At 42.1% G+C, this 15,669-nt stretch overlaps 1 protein-coding gene across 1 annotated transcript; it reads right to left on the bottom strand.

The window, feature by feature from the left end:
* Positions 1-1,188: 1,188 nt before the first annotated feature.
* LOC127378555 (vascular endothelial growth factor C) lies at positions 1,189-14,786 on the bottom strand. Its single transcript, XM_051427472.1, has 8 exons — positions 13,698-14,786; positions 9,299-9,542; positions 8,739-8,929; positions 8,228-8,358; positions 7,970-8,067; positions 5,999-6,133; positions 5,465-5,666; positions 1,189-2,689 (listed from the first exon to the last, which is right to left on the bottom strand). The coding sequence occupies exons 1-8, from the start codon at positions 13,797-13,799 to the stop codon at positions 2,578-2,580; spliced, it is 1,215 nt and encodes a 404-aa protein (XP_051283432.1). The 5' UTR covers positions 13,800-14,786; the 3' UTR covers positions 1,189-2,577.
* Positions 14,787-15,669: the final 883 nt, after the last annotated feature.

The following is a 15,669-nucleotide window of genomic DNA, read 5'->3' as shown; positions in this document are numbered from 1 at the left end:
AATAAAACGCTTCGCCGCACTGGCAACAGATGAGACGCAGTGGAGTTGGACTGCAAAGGAAGAGAAAATATTGAATTATGTCCCAGATAGATTGCTAACTCACAAGATAAATCTTCACCTCTGCCAACTCCAGTCTGTGTCAACTTGCCAGTATTACAGTTTGCAATTCAGCTACTTAAAAGGTAAAACCAAGGATCGGGAATCCAATTTGCCAAGTGTGCATGAAACGATCATCACCATCTTCAGTCTTTTAAGATGCAGTTTAGAGTCTTTCCTTTTTAAATACTTCAGCTCTGAGCATTTGAAAAATCAGCGAGGCAGAATATGTTGCAAATCTCCCTGATTATCTGGATTGGAAGAGAGGCACAGGAAGGGCGGCCCCTGAGAAAAAAATGTGTTTCTCACTTTGATGTTTGTCCGTTGCTGCAGAAGAAGGTAATCTGAACCATACCTGTACACCAAACCTACCACACACCTTACAGCTTTCATTAACAGACACAGTAATGTACAAGTTATTATTCTCACCATATTGAAATATGTGAATTCTAATTCCCATTTATCCCTGAATTTCAAAAGGTGAAGAGCCCACACTGAGCTGCACTCAGATGACCTGGATTTCCACCCACTGTAGCCTCGGGCTCAGACTCTTGCTGCCTGAACCTTCACAGACATTTCAGGGTAATTTTCTGGCAACATGAGCACAATTTCTAGAGAATGGCATGTAGCGTTTCTTCTGATCATTGCCGGTAGAGCAGTAGAGGTTCTTGATTTGGCTCAGTTCATGTTCATATACAGAAATAGACAAATGTTTAAGGGTAGGCCTTCTGTAACTGATGACAGTAATTACTGTTCAGCCATTAATGCACTGTAATCAGCTAATGATGCAGACAGACCAGACAAAGATCAGACAGACAAGTGTTGAGGCAGTTCGACAGGCAGACGGTCACAAGGGCCAGACAGAAAGGCGATCTCTTTGTTTTCCATCTGAGTCAATATTGTTTATTGTGGTAGGGAGGGAGAGACTGCTGAAGAGGAGGGAGAAGAAGAAACGGGAGACCACAGGAAGAGTCAAGTTCCCACCCACAGGTCTGTCTGTGCGTGCGGAGGGGTGGAGGTACTTTTCACTGGATTGTCATTTGAAACACGAGCAACGTAACGTGCATTTCTCATCCTCCGGTTGCCAGAGAGTTAACATGCAATTGTGTGGGGTTTTTATTTTATTTTTTTAAAGGAGCAGTGACAACATTTCAAACCCATTTCAATGTATTATCATTATTGTATTACATGTTTTTATCTTTCTGGAAATTTGGGGGATAATAAAGACATGGAGTTACATTCCACAATAACAATAACATATTACATTACATGTAATGTTTTCTTCTAGCTGTATTGTCCATCAATATGTAGATACCTGCCACCAGATCTGGGTGACGAAATATACAGAAGACATAAATGAACAGTTGAATTAATTATTTAAAAATACCCCCAGAGCTCAGTTCAATACATTCAGGGCTGATTGTGACTTAAATACAGTAATTTACAACACGATTCCATCTTCAAAATACCAGTTTTAAATATGAAAAAAGATTTAAATATTTACAAATAATATTACTTAAGAGTGTGTGAAGTTAAATTACTAGAAGATCTAGACCTGTACCCAAGTGTTGTACCGTCGGCTGTGATAGGATTCAGCCACGTATGAGTGAAATCTTCAAAGAGCAGCACTGCAGTGGAGGCAAGTAGGAACGGGAGAATATAATAGCTGTTTGGGAGTGTTTAATTGAACGGGGTCTGGCATTAGACTTCAAGAGCCGAACCAGCTATGAGCTTAGTATAGACGCAATCTGTTAAACTCTGTGGACCACCAATAAACACAGTCACCATTTCCAGCTCCACTAAAAGTGGGTGTGCGAGGGCCCCGTCAACATCACATGACATGATTTATATGGAATAAATCCTCTCGCCCTCAAGCATCTCATGACTCAAGTTGCCTACAGCTTATTTAATCTTTTAATAAAAAAGGCATGGAGTTGGGTCTGTTATTATTCATTCCACTTTCCATTTCACACAGTCACAAGCCGTGTCTCTGCAGGTCGTGCTTAAACACGTTGCAGCAGGAATGAGTCTCATTGGTCCATCCCGCCCCTTGGCTGTTTTGGCGCCCTCCAGGTGCGATTGGTTGCTCCCAGTCAGGATCGCGTTATTAGGCCAACACATGGACACTCTCAGAGTCAAATACCTCTCCTCACTTTCTCCCTTTGGCTGGGATTACTCCACTTTTGCTCGTTTCGCTGCATACGGGTGGCTGACTTGGCCCTTTGTGTTTGACTGGGAAGCACTCCCATCCTCTTTTGTGGTCAGAGCACAGACAGCACTAATAAAACTCCTCAAGTGCTGCATGTAGTCTGTTGTAATCCAGTACATGTAAATGTGCAGTTCCGCCTTCCTGCCCTCCTGGCAAGAGGCACTTCCTCCCTCTTGCTCCCACCTTTGTTTTCAGGCCAAAAGATTTCTGGCCTTGTGTTGAAGGGCGATAAATGGCGGCATCCGCAGTCTCTTCGCTCTGCCTGTGATTGATTAATTCCACTTAGGCCTCATGAAGTTGGGGATGCACTGGCAGACCTGGTGGCTGTAGTAAAAACCAGTCTGGCACACTGGTCTGGGCTTTCTGCAAGGCAACCTGTAACAGCTGGACCGGAGAGGACGAAAGGAGGAGGAAGATGAGAGAGAGATGGAAAAAGGGAAGAGGGAGTAGAAAGAAGACGAAGGGTGGAGGGAAAGAAAAGGGTGAGGTTGAGAGGAACCAAAGAAATAAAAAGAAGACACAGGGGAGATTATATTATAATCTTGGCATGAGTACTATTGATTATTCTGATCTTCACATCCCTTTTGGATAAACCCTGATCCAAGTTTTGTTTGTGGGTGCATCAAATGGTTCTGTGTGTGAGAAAAAGAGGGAGTATTTCTCCAGAGAGGGGGGGGGATAAGGCCAAATTCTGGGAACTCTCCTCTTCAAAATCACAGTAGGTGTATAGTCTTCTGTTGTACCACCTCCTGTGACCAGATGTTGAATCAAACGTAAAAAAATAGACAAAATGATGGAAAAAGGACAAGTGAAGGAGTTGTGCATGCTTGAATAATAATGTCGTAAATGTAGGTATTACTTTGTTTTGCTTTAAAAGTGCATACGTGTTAAAATATGTCTCTTTCAGAGTTAATAATATAGTTTCCAATGAGCGGGAAATGTCTGACCGTGCTAACCTAGCTACCATCATTTGGCCATTTGACCAAACGTTTTATAACTCGAGGTATGTTGAATTGTTTTTGTGTAATGTAGCAGCATTTAAACCTTATTTAAGTGTGTACGTAGTTTTTCTTGGTAAAAAACTTAATTACATAAACAGACAATGAAGTCTTCTTTATTTCAGCCCTGTTAAGCTGAGAAAGTTAAGATACTCTGCCATCAAAGGTCACTTGTGTGTGTGTGTCTGTGAACTTTCCCACATATGTAAGCCACAATTAGAAATCACTCATATCAAAGCTCATGTCTGCTTATGTTTTTCCTCGTGCCTGTCACTCCATCTGTCTCCGAGCCTGCCCGCCTGCCCCCGATGGCTGCTCTGCTCACTGTCATCAAGTTCAACCCCCCGTCTCTCCCCTGTCTGTCTCTCTGCAGGCCTCTTTGGGTCAGAGGAAGGTTGATCTCTTGCGTGCTGGCTGTGGGAACCGCGACACGCATGCAAAACACGCACACGCAGCTGAGACCCCGGATGAATGTTTAGGACGCCGTGTGTCCATAAAAGGTCATATGGAAACATGCGAGCGCACAAAAAATGGAGAGTTTTTCTCTTTTTCTTTCGAGTTTGGAATGTATGACATGTCCATTGAGAGTTTGCGTGCTTTCTCCCTCTCTAACTGCCTTCCTCACTCTTTTTCCTCACCCCTTCCTGTCTCACAGAGCTCCCAGGGTGAGGAGCTGTGATGGCACCCCGAGGGCCGACCAGACCGCTCTGCACCAGTTCTCCCGCTACTGGTTCAGGTAACTGGTGATTAACTGGCGTGCACAATTTAGAGAATTTAAAGGTGCATTAAAATCAATCCTTAAACACTTTAGTGGAGATTTGATGGTGCTGATACTACACAACCTGACTTATGTCTTTTAATAACACATACAAGTCATTTAGTTCATGTAATGCAGGAACCGTCTTGTAGCAACAGCTCCAAAACACTAAGTTGGAGCTTTAAAGAGTGAATCAGTTCATCAGCACTAATATGAGGAACAGCAAGAGTGACACGGAGGCTGCGTTTCATTAGTAGTTCCACTTCCCCTCAGCCCTTGGTATGACGTAACAGCATACGTCGCACGGAGGCCACTTGGAGCGCGGAGGGAAAGTGGGCGGGGGAGGAGCGGGGGATTTAAATGAAACGCACTTGCCCTTACTCTGCGTTATAGCAGCAATGACGTAAACTGCAATGCATTGTGGGTGATATCCACCTCGGAGTGACCATCATTGTTCACTCGCTCCCTCAGCCCTCCGAGGGTCCATCTCACCATGTTCACTTCAGTTTTCCAGACAATTGGAACAACACTTATGATGGCGGCGGGGATTCCCCTGAGGGCAAGTGAACGAGGGCGTGTTGAACGACTAATGAAACGCAGCCACTAACCACAGACTATGGTTTGCCACGTAATAAACAGCCATTATCAAAGCACATAAATATCCAAATTATCATTGTAAAAACCAGTAAAAACGTGCTCTGAAATCAGTAGAGTCAGTACAATTATTTCTTTTTTTGCCAGGACACTGATCATCAGTGTCCAAGAGATCAGGCCCTCTTTTGGCCCTAGACCCCCATGTTACATACACCTATTGCTGCTTAAAAATGTTAATGCTTCTATAAAAGGAGTTTGAGTGTGTCTAGACCACATATGGTAGTCACTGTCTTTGTGCAGCGCAACACAAAGTGCAGTACGGCTGTAAAACGTCTGGAAATGTGAGTTTACTTTTGGTCATTTTTATGGAATTTTATTTTACGGAACTGTGGAAGTCAGAAAAGAGGATCTTATAAATTCAAATGAATTGTTTTGACGCAACTGGGAAACCAGAGATTCATTCATAAACACCATTTTTAGCCTTTCAGATGCTGACAGGGGGGGAAATGTAGTTGTTGACATCATTAAGTTTGGTAACAAGAAATTCCTGCTGCCACAAATGTAAAAATGTATTAGTAAAGGTTATACAGCGTTAATGTTGTTGCCTATACAGAAGCGAGATCGGCTCAGTGCACAGGGGGTTTTACGAGTTAAGAGTCTAGTTGGCCCGAGACTGAGAGTGTGGATACTTGGGATAATTTAATCTCCCAAAGGAGACATTCTCTCTCTGCGTGCTCCTTTCCACAAGGAGCTTAGAGTGCTGAGCTGAGAGAGTTTTGGCAGGATCCGGGGGCCTTCTGGTACGCCTACCTGCAGGTGTTGGAGTTGAACCTCTTGCCCTGCCGCAGACACGACTGCGCACTCTCTCTGCACTGACACAGGCAGGTGTCAGGGTTGAGGGGCTGGTTCCCGGGACACTCTGCAGCGCACACGCAGCCGCACAGCTCCTCGTCCCAGCGCTGGCCGGTGGGACACAGCTTCCCCTCGCCTTGGCCTTCACACTGGCATTCACCTGAGAGAGGAGATAGTAAATCAGATATTGCATCCTGCACTTTCTGTCGGTGCTAAATATTTGGTGGTCGGGTTCTGACTTGTCGTTCAAAACTTCCCCTATCTGTGGTTATCCTTACTGGCTCGATCTTGCCTGGTTGCTCTCAGAATGACAGCCCTTTTCTCAGCAGTTTGGTATATGTGCAGTAAATGTGAAACTAAGGCCAGAGGTAGCTGATGAGAAATGTTTCTTTTACCACTTATGGCGTCCCTGTTCAAGCTGTGGTCCAGACTCTGGGGTTTTAAACTCTCAGTGTCATGCGAAATATTTCCAATAACTAAAATCATCCTCACAGTTTTTGTGGTCCAGTTTCCAGCCTGGATCGCAGCTGTCCTCGGTGAGTCCGTTTCGACAGACGCAGTCGCAAGTGGAGTCATCCAGAACCCTGTTGGGCCCACAGAGAGCCAGCAGACCTGAGTCCAGCGCCTCTGGATTCACATGGAAAAGAAGTAAAAATGGTATTTAGTTGTTTTTCCAGCTTTGTTTTGTCTTTCTGTTGATGTTAATGCTGGTGTATCTCAGAAACTACTGAATAGATCAAGGATGTACAGATGTTCTCCAGAGGATGAATCCTACTGATTATTCAGATATTCAGAGTCCTCAGAGGACAAATATAATTGTAGGGATCCCCTGACTTTCAATCTAGCACCATCAAGAGGTCAAATACCTGCATCACTAACAACATCACCCTCAGTTGCACTTTGTTTTTAGTACTAATTAGTAAAGTTTAACATGCTTACAGGCTAAACTAAGATGGTTAACCTGTCTGAGTTCATAGAGCCTGTTGACTCTTTTAGCCTAGTTACAAGAATACCGTAGGGCAGGTTGCAACAGTACTGGTGGTTAAAGTTGTAAAGAATCTAGCATTTTCTTTTTTTATATTCTCAGTTGAGCTTTGTGTAAAAAAAAAATCATTTTCTATTTACATTCATCAGAAAGGTTTTAAGTACAATTCCCAGGAAAGGTCAATTTGAAACGTTTGTCCTACTATGTCTAAAATGTTCATATATATAATTTGTATTCCATTCACACTCTTTCCCAGTGGTATCTATTTTCAGTCTGTGATAAGTAAGGTTTCCCAGTTTATTATTATAAAAAGAAGAAGTAGCTGTACACACTGTAGTTTGCTGCATGATTGTACAAGTAAAATGCCACAAAGACACTTTCAATTCTCACATTACACTTGAATAAACATTCCCTCTGGGAGAAGATGTTTCAGATCATCGTCAGACATCATCGTCATCATGAGCTTTTGAAAGAAACCGAACTGAAATCTGGCTCACATCCTGAAACCTGCTCAATTAAGGTGTTGCCACATTTGTTCATGACTGTACGCTTTGATGTTTTCAGTGCTGTTAGTTCACAAAGCAACAGCAGGACAATATCCACTTTTTAAAAACACATATAATGAATAAAAGCATTATTTTATTATTAGTATTTTGGGCACTCCACACTGCAACAGCGGGTTTACGCTGTGTAGGGACGAGATTGTGCAGGTTTTCCCTCCAACCAGCTCTGCAGCAGGTGGTTTCCACTTCCATCAGTGAAATCACCTGGTGTTGTGTTTGTTTCAAGGTTTAAGGTTCTCCACTGTCTGATCCTGAAACCTGCTGCTGTATCATCACGCCATCCAACCGCTGGTCCGACTGCAGTATTGTACCCACGAGGTAAATCCTGTTGTACTTGTAAAAACTGTTGTATTAAGTTGTGCATGTTTCTCTTTTGACATCCTGATCTCAACCCTTTACTGAGGTTAAATTTGCTCTAAATACTTATGAGTTCTACCAGTAAGTTTCATTTTCCATCCTATTTCTTTTCGTATCACATATCTTTATTGATTTTGAACATGAATCATGGATCATCTTTTATTCCAAGTAAAGTCCGTGAATGCTTTCTAAATGCTGGAGAAAAAGGCTGGAGGAGGTGTAAGAGGAATTGACTGAAATAAATATAAAAATTTAAGGGAGAATATTCATTTAAATAATATTGATTCTGCCAATTAATATGAGTTTTTTTATTTTATTTTTTAAAGTATTGGATCAGGACCTCAAAATGACCTGTTTCACAACCTTCTCGGTCCCCTCGTGATTCATTTGACTGATTTCAGAGGCCAGAAGAGCTGAAAGTATTCACTATTTCACAGGAAAACCAGCACAAATTAGAGAAAGGTCAGGAAGAAAACTGGGTATAATAGAGAAGTCTCATATTAAAACCCCCTTAAGGTTGAAGTGAACACGCAGCTGTGATAGCACATGTACACTTACGAGTGTCAGAGTAGTTTATGGTGTCTGTGGAGACGCACACACAGTTCACTGGATCCCATAATGACCCAGAGGCACAGGGAACTTCGGGTGGAGAGCACCTACACACACACAAACACAAACACACACACACACACACACACACACACACACACACACACACACACACACACACACACACGCACACACACATTAATATATTACCAATGCATGGATACAGGAAACATGACTCAGAAATGTTTTGTAAACACTCTCACTCACAGGTGATCTGTTGTGGCTCGTCTTATGATGGAGTGAAGCGGCCGCTTGGAGAGGCACTCGCACGTAGTGTGGTTGACGAAGGTTACCATGACGACGGAGCGATCCATCCTGGGTGGGGACAGCTCCATCAGCTGCAAGAAAAGAAAGACAAAGGTGTGACTGTAGATTATGTAAGAAAACAGTTTATCTTTTTTTTTTCCTCCTTGTTATTCTGCTGCTCTGCTCTCTCTGAAATGTTGCTGCTGATGTGTACAAGTTGATGTAATTGTTGTAGATTGTGCAACTGTGTGCGTGGCTGTGTTGTGTTGACTCGATGTCCAGTTGCAGCCAAAGGGCGTCCACTGCAGTTAGGGCGTGTTGTGATACAGTTGTTATGTAACTGGGCAGATTGGTTTCTGTCCTCTTTCCTGGGGCAGTTTGAGGTGTAGGGACATAATCGTGTAACGTGAGCGAGTGTTGAATATTTCAAGAGCTAAAAAAAGTGTCTTGAGAATCCAGCTGCACCGCTTACCGTCTTGTTGACAAGTGTGTGACTTGTGTTCGCACAGTAAAGGGCCTCGTTGGTGCAGCATCCACCGCACCGATGCAGCGCCACGCAGCGAGGGAGGTAGAATTGACTGGTGGATTCTGGGTATTCTTTGGCGACCTCGACACACACCTCTCTGGGCTGGCATGAGGTCCGCTGGATCTCCTCCAGGATGACTGAAAACATATGTGATTGAGTAACTGGGTTTTGCTTGTTGATACAGAGAGCTTGACTTTATCTGTTATTAGTGGTTTTTGGGTGATGGCAGGAAGTCACCAACCTCTCTAATCACGTATCTAGTCCTCATTTTCCAGTCTTTGTTTCCAACTAGGCTTCTTTTCTCTATTTTCTGCATTTACCACCTACTTTTATCTGTCTCCAGTGCAATCAAATCTGTCTGGCAGTCCACTTTAGAGTGTTAACATAATGTAGACTGGCCTGCTATCATTACAAATTTAGACACATGTTGGAAGTGATCTGGTTCTGTATAGACTTTCACGAAAGTAGCAGTTGATCTACTTTGTAGGAAATATTTCAATCTTTACCTCCCAAAGTCCCGTCCACTTTGTAAAGAGCCTCCTCCCTCGGCTGACCCCACAGATCCTCATTGTTAGAGTGGACTAAAGGGCTTCCCGAGGAGGAGGGAAAAGAGGGGGAAGAGGAGACGTGCCACGATTTCTTCCTCAGGCACTGCTGGAGCAAGCTGTACTCGGGGTACAGGAGCTGTAATAGCTGATCCATACTTGTCACTGTCTCCAAACTGGGCTGGTCGTCTGACAACGCTGGAGCCTGTAAGATGGGAATCATATAGATAAATGTGACTCTAAATGTTGCCACATCACAAAGGGGGGAAAGAATAAGAGATACAAAGAGACTGGAAACTTGCATTTGGATCATAAGTGACCACTTTTTAGACCCGATATCCTTTGTAGTAATATAGTAATTATGACAGAAATGCTTACAATTTCTTCTCTTGTTATATTTTAAAATGTTAGAATTGAAGGCGATTATGTGTTTTTTGGAAGAAAACTATTACAATACTGTAGAATTTACTGTGTAAGCTTCGCTGGTTTGAGCTGGATAAACAGTGAATACCTCAGCAACCAATGTGTTGTAACATGTTGCTGTTGGCTACTGTTGGTTATTATGGGTACGCGCGTCCTCTCCTCACCTGCACACACACACACACACACACACACACACACACACACACACACACACACACTGTTGCGTTTAAGTACACAAGGAAGCTGTAAAGTCTGCGTTTTCTTTGCACTTTTCCGTCTTTTTGTGTGGTTCCCTTTTATTGAAGTTTCCTGCTGCTGCAGAGCCCTTGAGGGAATCTGACTGTTTCATCTGTATTTTCTATATTTTTCTGTCCTTTTGGTTGCAGTATCAATCACTTTTTTTTGACAACCTTTCATGGTACATTCCCTTAATGTGCTGTGCATGACCAACCTCAAGTCTCCTACGTAAGTACGTCTAAAGAGTCCTTAAATGCGGCATTAACCCTACTTAAATCACCCAAACAGAAAGCCACATCATTATTATTATTATTATTATTGTTGTACAATGTAGGCTTTATGTGGTGCACCAGGTCCATGCAGGAAATCTCAGTTGACAGTAGATATTGCTCTATAAACCATTCCTGCTGTGAGTCATCCCCATAATGATTTTTCTGCCATCATTGATAGATGACTCTATTATACTCTGTGGAAATACAGTAGATCAAAGATAAAACGTTAATTGTGTAACAGGCTGGATGACGGAGGACTTGGTATCATCTGGAGGGACTGAATGTCAGCTGGGACATGTGAGTGTCACGCATTAATTCCTCCAGGGAGCAAGGGTGGTTGTTTAGTTTCCCAGGCTGAGAAGGAGCAGACTGGTACAGCTGGCATTACCTAAACAGAAACCAGATCTCTGCCGTTATCAGTCTTTCCATTTATCTCTTTCTCACTCTCTTTCTCTCCCCCTCCCTTTCTGTTTCTTTCCATCCATCTCATCTGTCTCAGCATATTTCTATAATTTTTGACAGAAAAATAAGTTCTGTCAGTGTCTCACAGCTTTTTTTTTATTGTGCTTTATTCCTCTTATGCTCCCCTGTTCTTTATTCTCTGTAACTTCTACAATCCCTCCAAAACAAGAATTGTATTTAAACAAGATCTAATTAGAATTTAACAGTAAAAGCACAGCTGAGGCTGGTGGAAATGTCATTGCTTTTTCAGGTATTTGGTCATAAAAGAAGTATTGGAGTGATTAGTAAAACATCAGGGAATCACCAAAGTAATAACAGCTCATCCTGAGGGGGACATGAATGTCTCAAGCAAATTTAATGTCAATCCATCCAATGGTATTCGAAGCATTTTCACTCAAAACCTAGTGGAAAAGTCAGGAAATTCATCCTCTGGGAATTAATTTAATCCATCCAGTAGCTGCTGAGATATTTCCGTCTGGACCAACTAACCTGAAGCTAGTGAAGGCAGTGACTTGTGGTTGTATAGAGTAAAAGAACCAATGTAATGACTTGGAGTAGAGGCTATAAAGTTGCCAGTATATTTACATTTACTTATAGCTTCACTCATACTTTTTGCAGGTGTATTTGAGCCACGTTACCATTTAAGCCTCCATAACTCTGTGAAACATGGCTTTTAGTAGTAGTTAATAATAAGTGGGAAACCATAACCAACTCTAAGGGTCAAAGGTTTTCCTCTCTCATTAAAGTACCTTAAAGTTCATTGTTCAAGCAGATAATAATCAATAGTACGCTGCTATATTGGAGAATCTCTACGGAGTATTGTTGTAATTATACACACTGAACATGGATTCGTCTCTATTCCTTTCAACGTCTTCCCAGAGTTCCTCTTTTTCTTTTGTCTCTCTCTCTCTCGGTCTCTCTCTCTCTCTCTCTCTCCTTTTGTGTTGTAAAGTGGTCACGTGACATGAGGTCATCGCTGTGGGAGTATGAGGTCATGATGGACGAATGACCATCATCAGATACTTCTGGCAGACATACACACGCACATGCACACACCCACGTATTTGTCACTTACTCCGTCTTCCTCGATTAACTTCTTATGTATGAAGCTATTGTTGCGTACAGACACACTTTAATTTATCCATTTTAACAGTCGATATTCCACTTTGCCACTTGTGGATGCAGCTATAACATCAATAATTGAGTGAGGAGCATGAAACACTGCTATTAAAGATATTTTTGACAAGGAAGCTTTTTGTGTAACCACAGAGAAACTTCCACAGAAGAACCCATCTGCCAGAATTCAGCAGAGCTTGAAACTGAACACCAGATAGTTTGCTGGCTGGCTCATAAACAGCATTTACAGTAAAGTAGGAGGCAAATTACTTTTACACAGAACTGTGCTCATAGTATTATTTGAAATGAGGTCAAACAGGAAACATGTTTGACACTGCTTTTATAACCAAGAGACCTGCTTTGATTGTTTCCAGTGGTCAATGATTTAAAAGCTTTTGGATAATAACAACTATTGTATTGTGTTTTTTTTTTGTTATTTTAGTTGTTAATATACATTATTTAAATGTATATTTAAAGAAAAACCAACATAAAGGGCCTTAGAGATGATGGGATGAACACATTACATGAAGATGGTTATACTTCTGACCTTAACAATTATTGGCCTATATCTAAGCCTTCTAATACCTGTCTGTCTGAACTCCTAGGATCACTGGCCAACTCAGGCAAATAATATCCTCCCGCTACAGCAGTCAGGATTTAAAACCTGCTCATAATACAATAACTGCTGCAACTTGTGGACGACATTGTTAACTCGCTTGGTAAAAAGCAGCATTGTGCAGTGCTCTCTGTGGATGTGTCAAAGGCTTTTCATTGATTATGACAGAATCATGATGAGTTTGAGGCTCCTCAATTTCACCTCTGACCCATAAATAATAGTTTTTTGTGTTTTTGTGCAGCAGACAGGGAGCTTACATTTTGTTGTAGAATAATAAATCCTGAAATGTTGCTAATTAGGTTGCTTTATGTTGGTTTTGATTATTCTGCTTAAATCTGGTTCAAATCATATGTGTCTGGTTTGGGCTGCTGTTGGTGTTCCACAGGGATCAATTTCAGGTTCCCTGTTTTTATTCTGCACTTATACTGAATCTATATTCCTTTTCAATGTAACATTGAAATGTATGTGTTTATGCTGACAATACTATCTTGTGCCATCAGCTCTACAGCAAAACAGGTCTTTCTATAAATTTAAAGCTTGTTCAAAGCTCTAAAAAGACAAAACGTTTGTATTTCACAAAGAGCACCGAGCTTTGATATTCCTTCTCCGATTTCTAATCCTCATGTTAATCTCATAGACACATTACAGCATTATAAATGCTTTTTTTGTTAGACAGAAGATCGTCCTATAAAACCCTGAAAAGATTGGATTCTTATACCAGAACAATGCTTGTGTCTCCTTACAAAATGAAAAAAAAACCATCATCCAATCCATTATCCTCTACACTGGATTATAGAGATATCCTGTTGCCCATGCAGCTGCCACTACCCTTAAACCACTGGATGGATCATTGTATGACTGAATTGTCTCGTTAAGATGTTGTGTACACAGACTTTGTTTGTCAGGTCTCTCTTGTAAAAGCGATATTGATCTCAATGAGACTTCCTGAAAACAGAGGTTTTTTAGCTTAACTAACAGAGTTTCTTCTGAAAAGATTCAGTGTTTTTATAATGGGGAGAGTGCAGCTTCAAAATCTTTCTTAGATGTTGTAAGATGTTGTATTAATGTATCACTTGTATGTGATCAGTAGTAGACACACATTTAAAAGCAGTAGAAGTTAGTGAAACTCCTCAGTGGTTTGGTCCAAAGCCAATGAGAAACAGTACAGCCATGTTTAAGTTCAAATGTGTTTTTACAGATGATGGAGAAATGAATGTGAATGTGAATGTCTCACCTCGGTGCCCATGTCTCCAGTTTGGTAATAGTCCATATAGTCTTGTCCTGAGCACAAATTGCCGATATTAAGAATCCATAGGAGCAAAGCTGGTATCCACATAGTGAGGAGATGGAGAGGAGAGGAGAGGAGATGTCCGGACAGAGGAGGAGAAGGAAGTTGGTGAATTTAAAGCTGGATGTAAAGTGAAAGAGAGGAAGGAGGAGAAGAAGGTGGAGGAGTCTGAGGTGAAGGGGAGGAAAAGGAGGAGCAGGAGGGTATCACAGACTCGGCAGGTATCTCTTTGCTCCTCTCTTCATTTTATCCTGGGACGAAGTTGCTCTTCCGGCGCAGGTTGTTTGAATTTGGGAAAAGAGCTGAATAAAACATGATGAGGAAATCAGTCTCCTCTTCTTTCTGTCAAACACAGTTCCCTTTTTTTCTTTTGACTTCAGAGGAAGTCTTTCCTCTGGTCTCGCTGCGTCTCCATTCTCCCTGTTGATGTCAGGTGTCTGCTTACTTCTTGAAACAACTATTAGTCTCTGTTTGCGTTTTATCTCTTCAGCTTTTCTTCTCTCTGTGTTTCGTGACCTTCAACTTGAATTATTCCTCAACCTCGTGTCTTTTATTTGCTGACTCTCCCATGCGTGTCCCTTTTTCTTCCTCTCTAGCCTTGGTTGTCCTCGTAAGTCTCTTCTCTTCGCCCTTCACACCTCCCCGCTTTCTTTATCTATATTTTCTCTTCACACAACAGCTGTGCTCTTCCCTCCCTCTGTCTGTCTGTCTGTCTGTCTCTCTCTCAGCTTATTGCTGCCTCTTTATCTGTCTCCTGTTTCCTCCTCAGAAACCTCCAGGGCAAAGCTCTGTCTGTCTCTCTCTGGACTTTCTCTGCTTTTTAACCGCTTTCTAAATCTGTCACAACTTTTTCTGACGGGCTGTCTGATCGTTTAGAAAAGCATCAAAGAGGGCGAGAGAGGAAAAAAAGAGGAAGAGCTTATTCCAAATCCCAGAAAAGTGTCCAGCTTTTGGTATTAAGTTCTTGTCCTAACGGAGTGGATGTGCGTCCTGCTCATCCTGGTGGAGTGAATGAGAAACAATGCAAGAATGGAAGGATTGTATCTTGTGGGCGGAGTAAAGTTTTGAAAGAGATGATTCGTGCCTTATAGCTTATTATACTGGTGCACACTCTTTTTTTTCCCTCAGAAATTGCAGGCTATGCAGCGTCTACAGAGCCAGGCAGCGCCTTGGCACTGACACACTTTCTCTCAACACATGCCATCATCTTTTTCTGTTTGTGATTTAAATTCACTGAGGAGAGGTTATTTCTTGCTGTGGGTTTTATAACTTCTCAAAAAGACATCCTCTCAGACAAAAAAACCCCTCATGTTCAAACACCGGTTATAAAATCAGATTATCCTCCCACATTCCTTATCTCTCTTTCCCTTACTCTCTCATTTATCTGTGTCCTTCCATCTTTGTAATTCCTCATAATGGGAGCAGCTTGCCGTTGAGACTTTAAAAATGCGTGTGTTCAGTAGCAGCCAGCGGTGATGAATGTGTGAGTTGCTTAACTGCGGCTCTAAGTGCCTTTTTATGAGCTGCTAATACGTTTGCTGTCTCTCTCTCTTTCTCTGCCATTTCTGCTTTATGTCGGCTGCCCCCGATTCCTGCTGGTTTCTCTTCACCTCAGCAACCAGTATTTCAATGTCAAGACTAGTCTTTGTGTGTGTGTGTGTGTGTGTGTGTGTGTGTGTGTGTGTGTGTGTGTGAGAGAGAGAGAGAGAGAGAGAGAGACAGAGATAAAGCCACAAAATTGGTCTCACACCTGCAGCTCCAAACACCTTTCCTGTCTTTACTCCTTCACACTTCATCAAGCTCCATTGTTGCCTTCTTCCCTCCCCCCTCAGCTCTTTTCCCATTCTTTCTCCCTCTGGTATGGCTGTTTAAGGTCCTAAAAATGACAAACTTTGCATACCTCCTTAACTATACTGCC

Source organism: Dicentrarchus labrax, unplaced genomic scaffold (assembly GCF_905237075.1).
Source record: "Dicentrarchus labrax unplaced genomic scaffold, dlabrax2021, whole genome shotgun sequence".
Lineage (NCBI taxonomy): Eukaryota > Metazoa > Chordata > Actinopteri > Moronidae > Dicentrarchus > Dicentrarchus labrax.
This window is presented reverse-complemented; position numbering and strand designations above follow the sequence as displayed.

Coding starts and splice junctions, on each gene's coding strand:
- LOC127378555 (XM_051427472.1), bottom strand. CDS start 13,799: ATGTGGATACCAGCTTTGCTCCTATGGATTCTTAATATCGGCAATTTG. Junction 6,134..7,969: donor CATAAACTACTCTGACACTC/GTAAGTGTACAT, acceptor ATGTGAATCCAG/AGGCGCTGGACTCAGGTCTG. Junction 5,667..5,998: donor GAAACTGGACCACAAAAACT/GTGAGGATGATT, acceptor CTCCTCTCTCAG/GTGAATGCCAGTGTGAAGGC.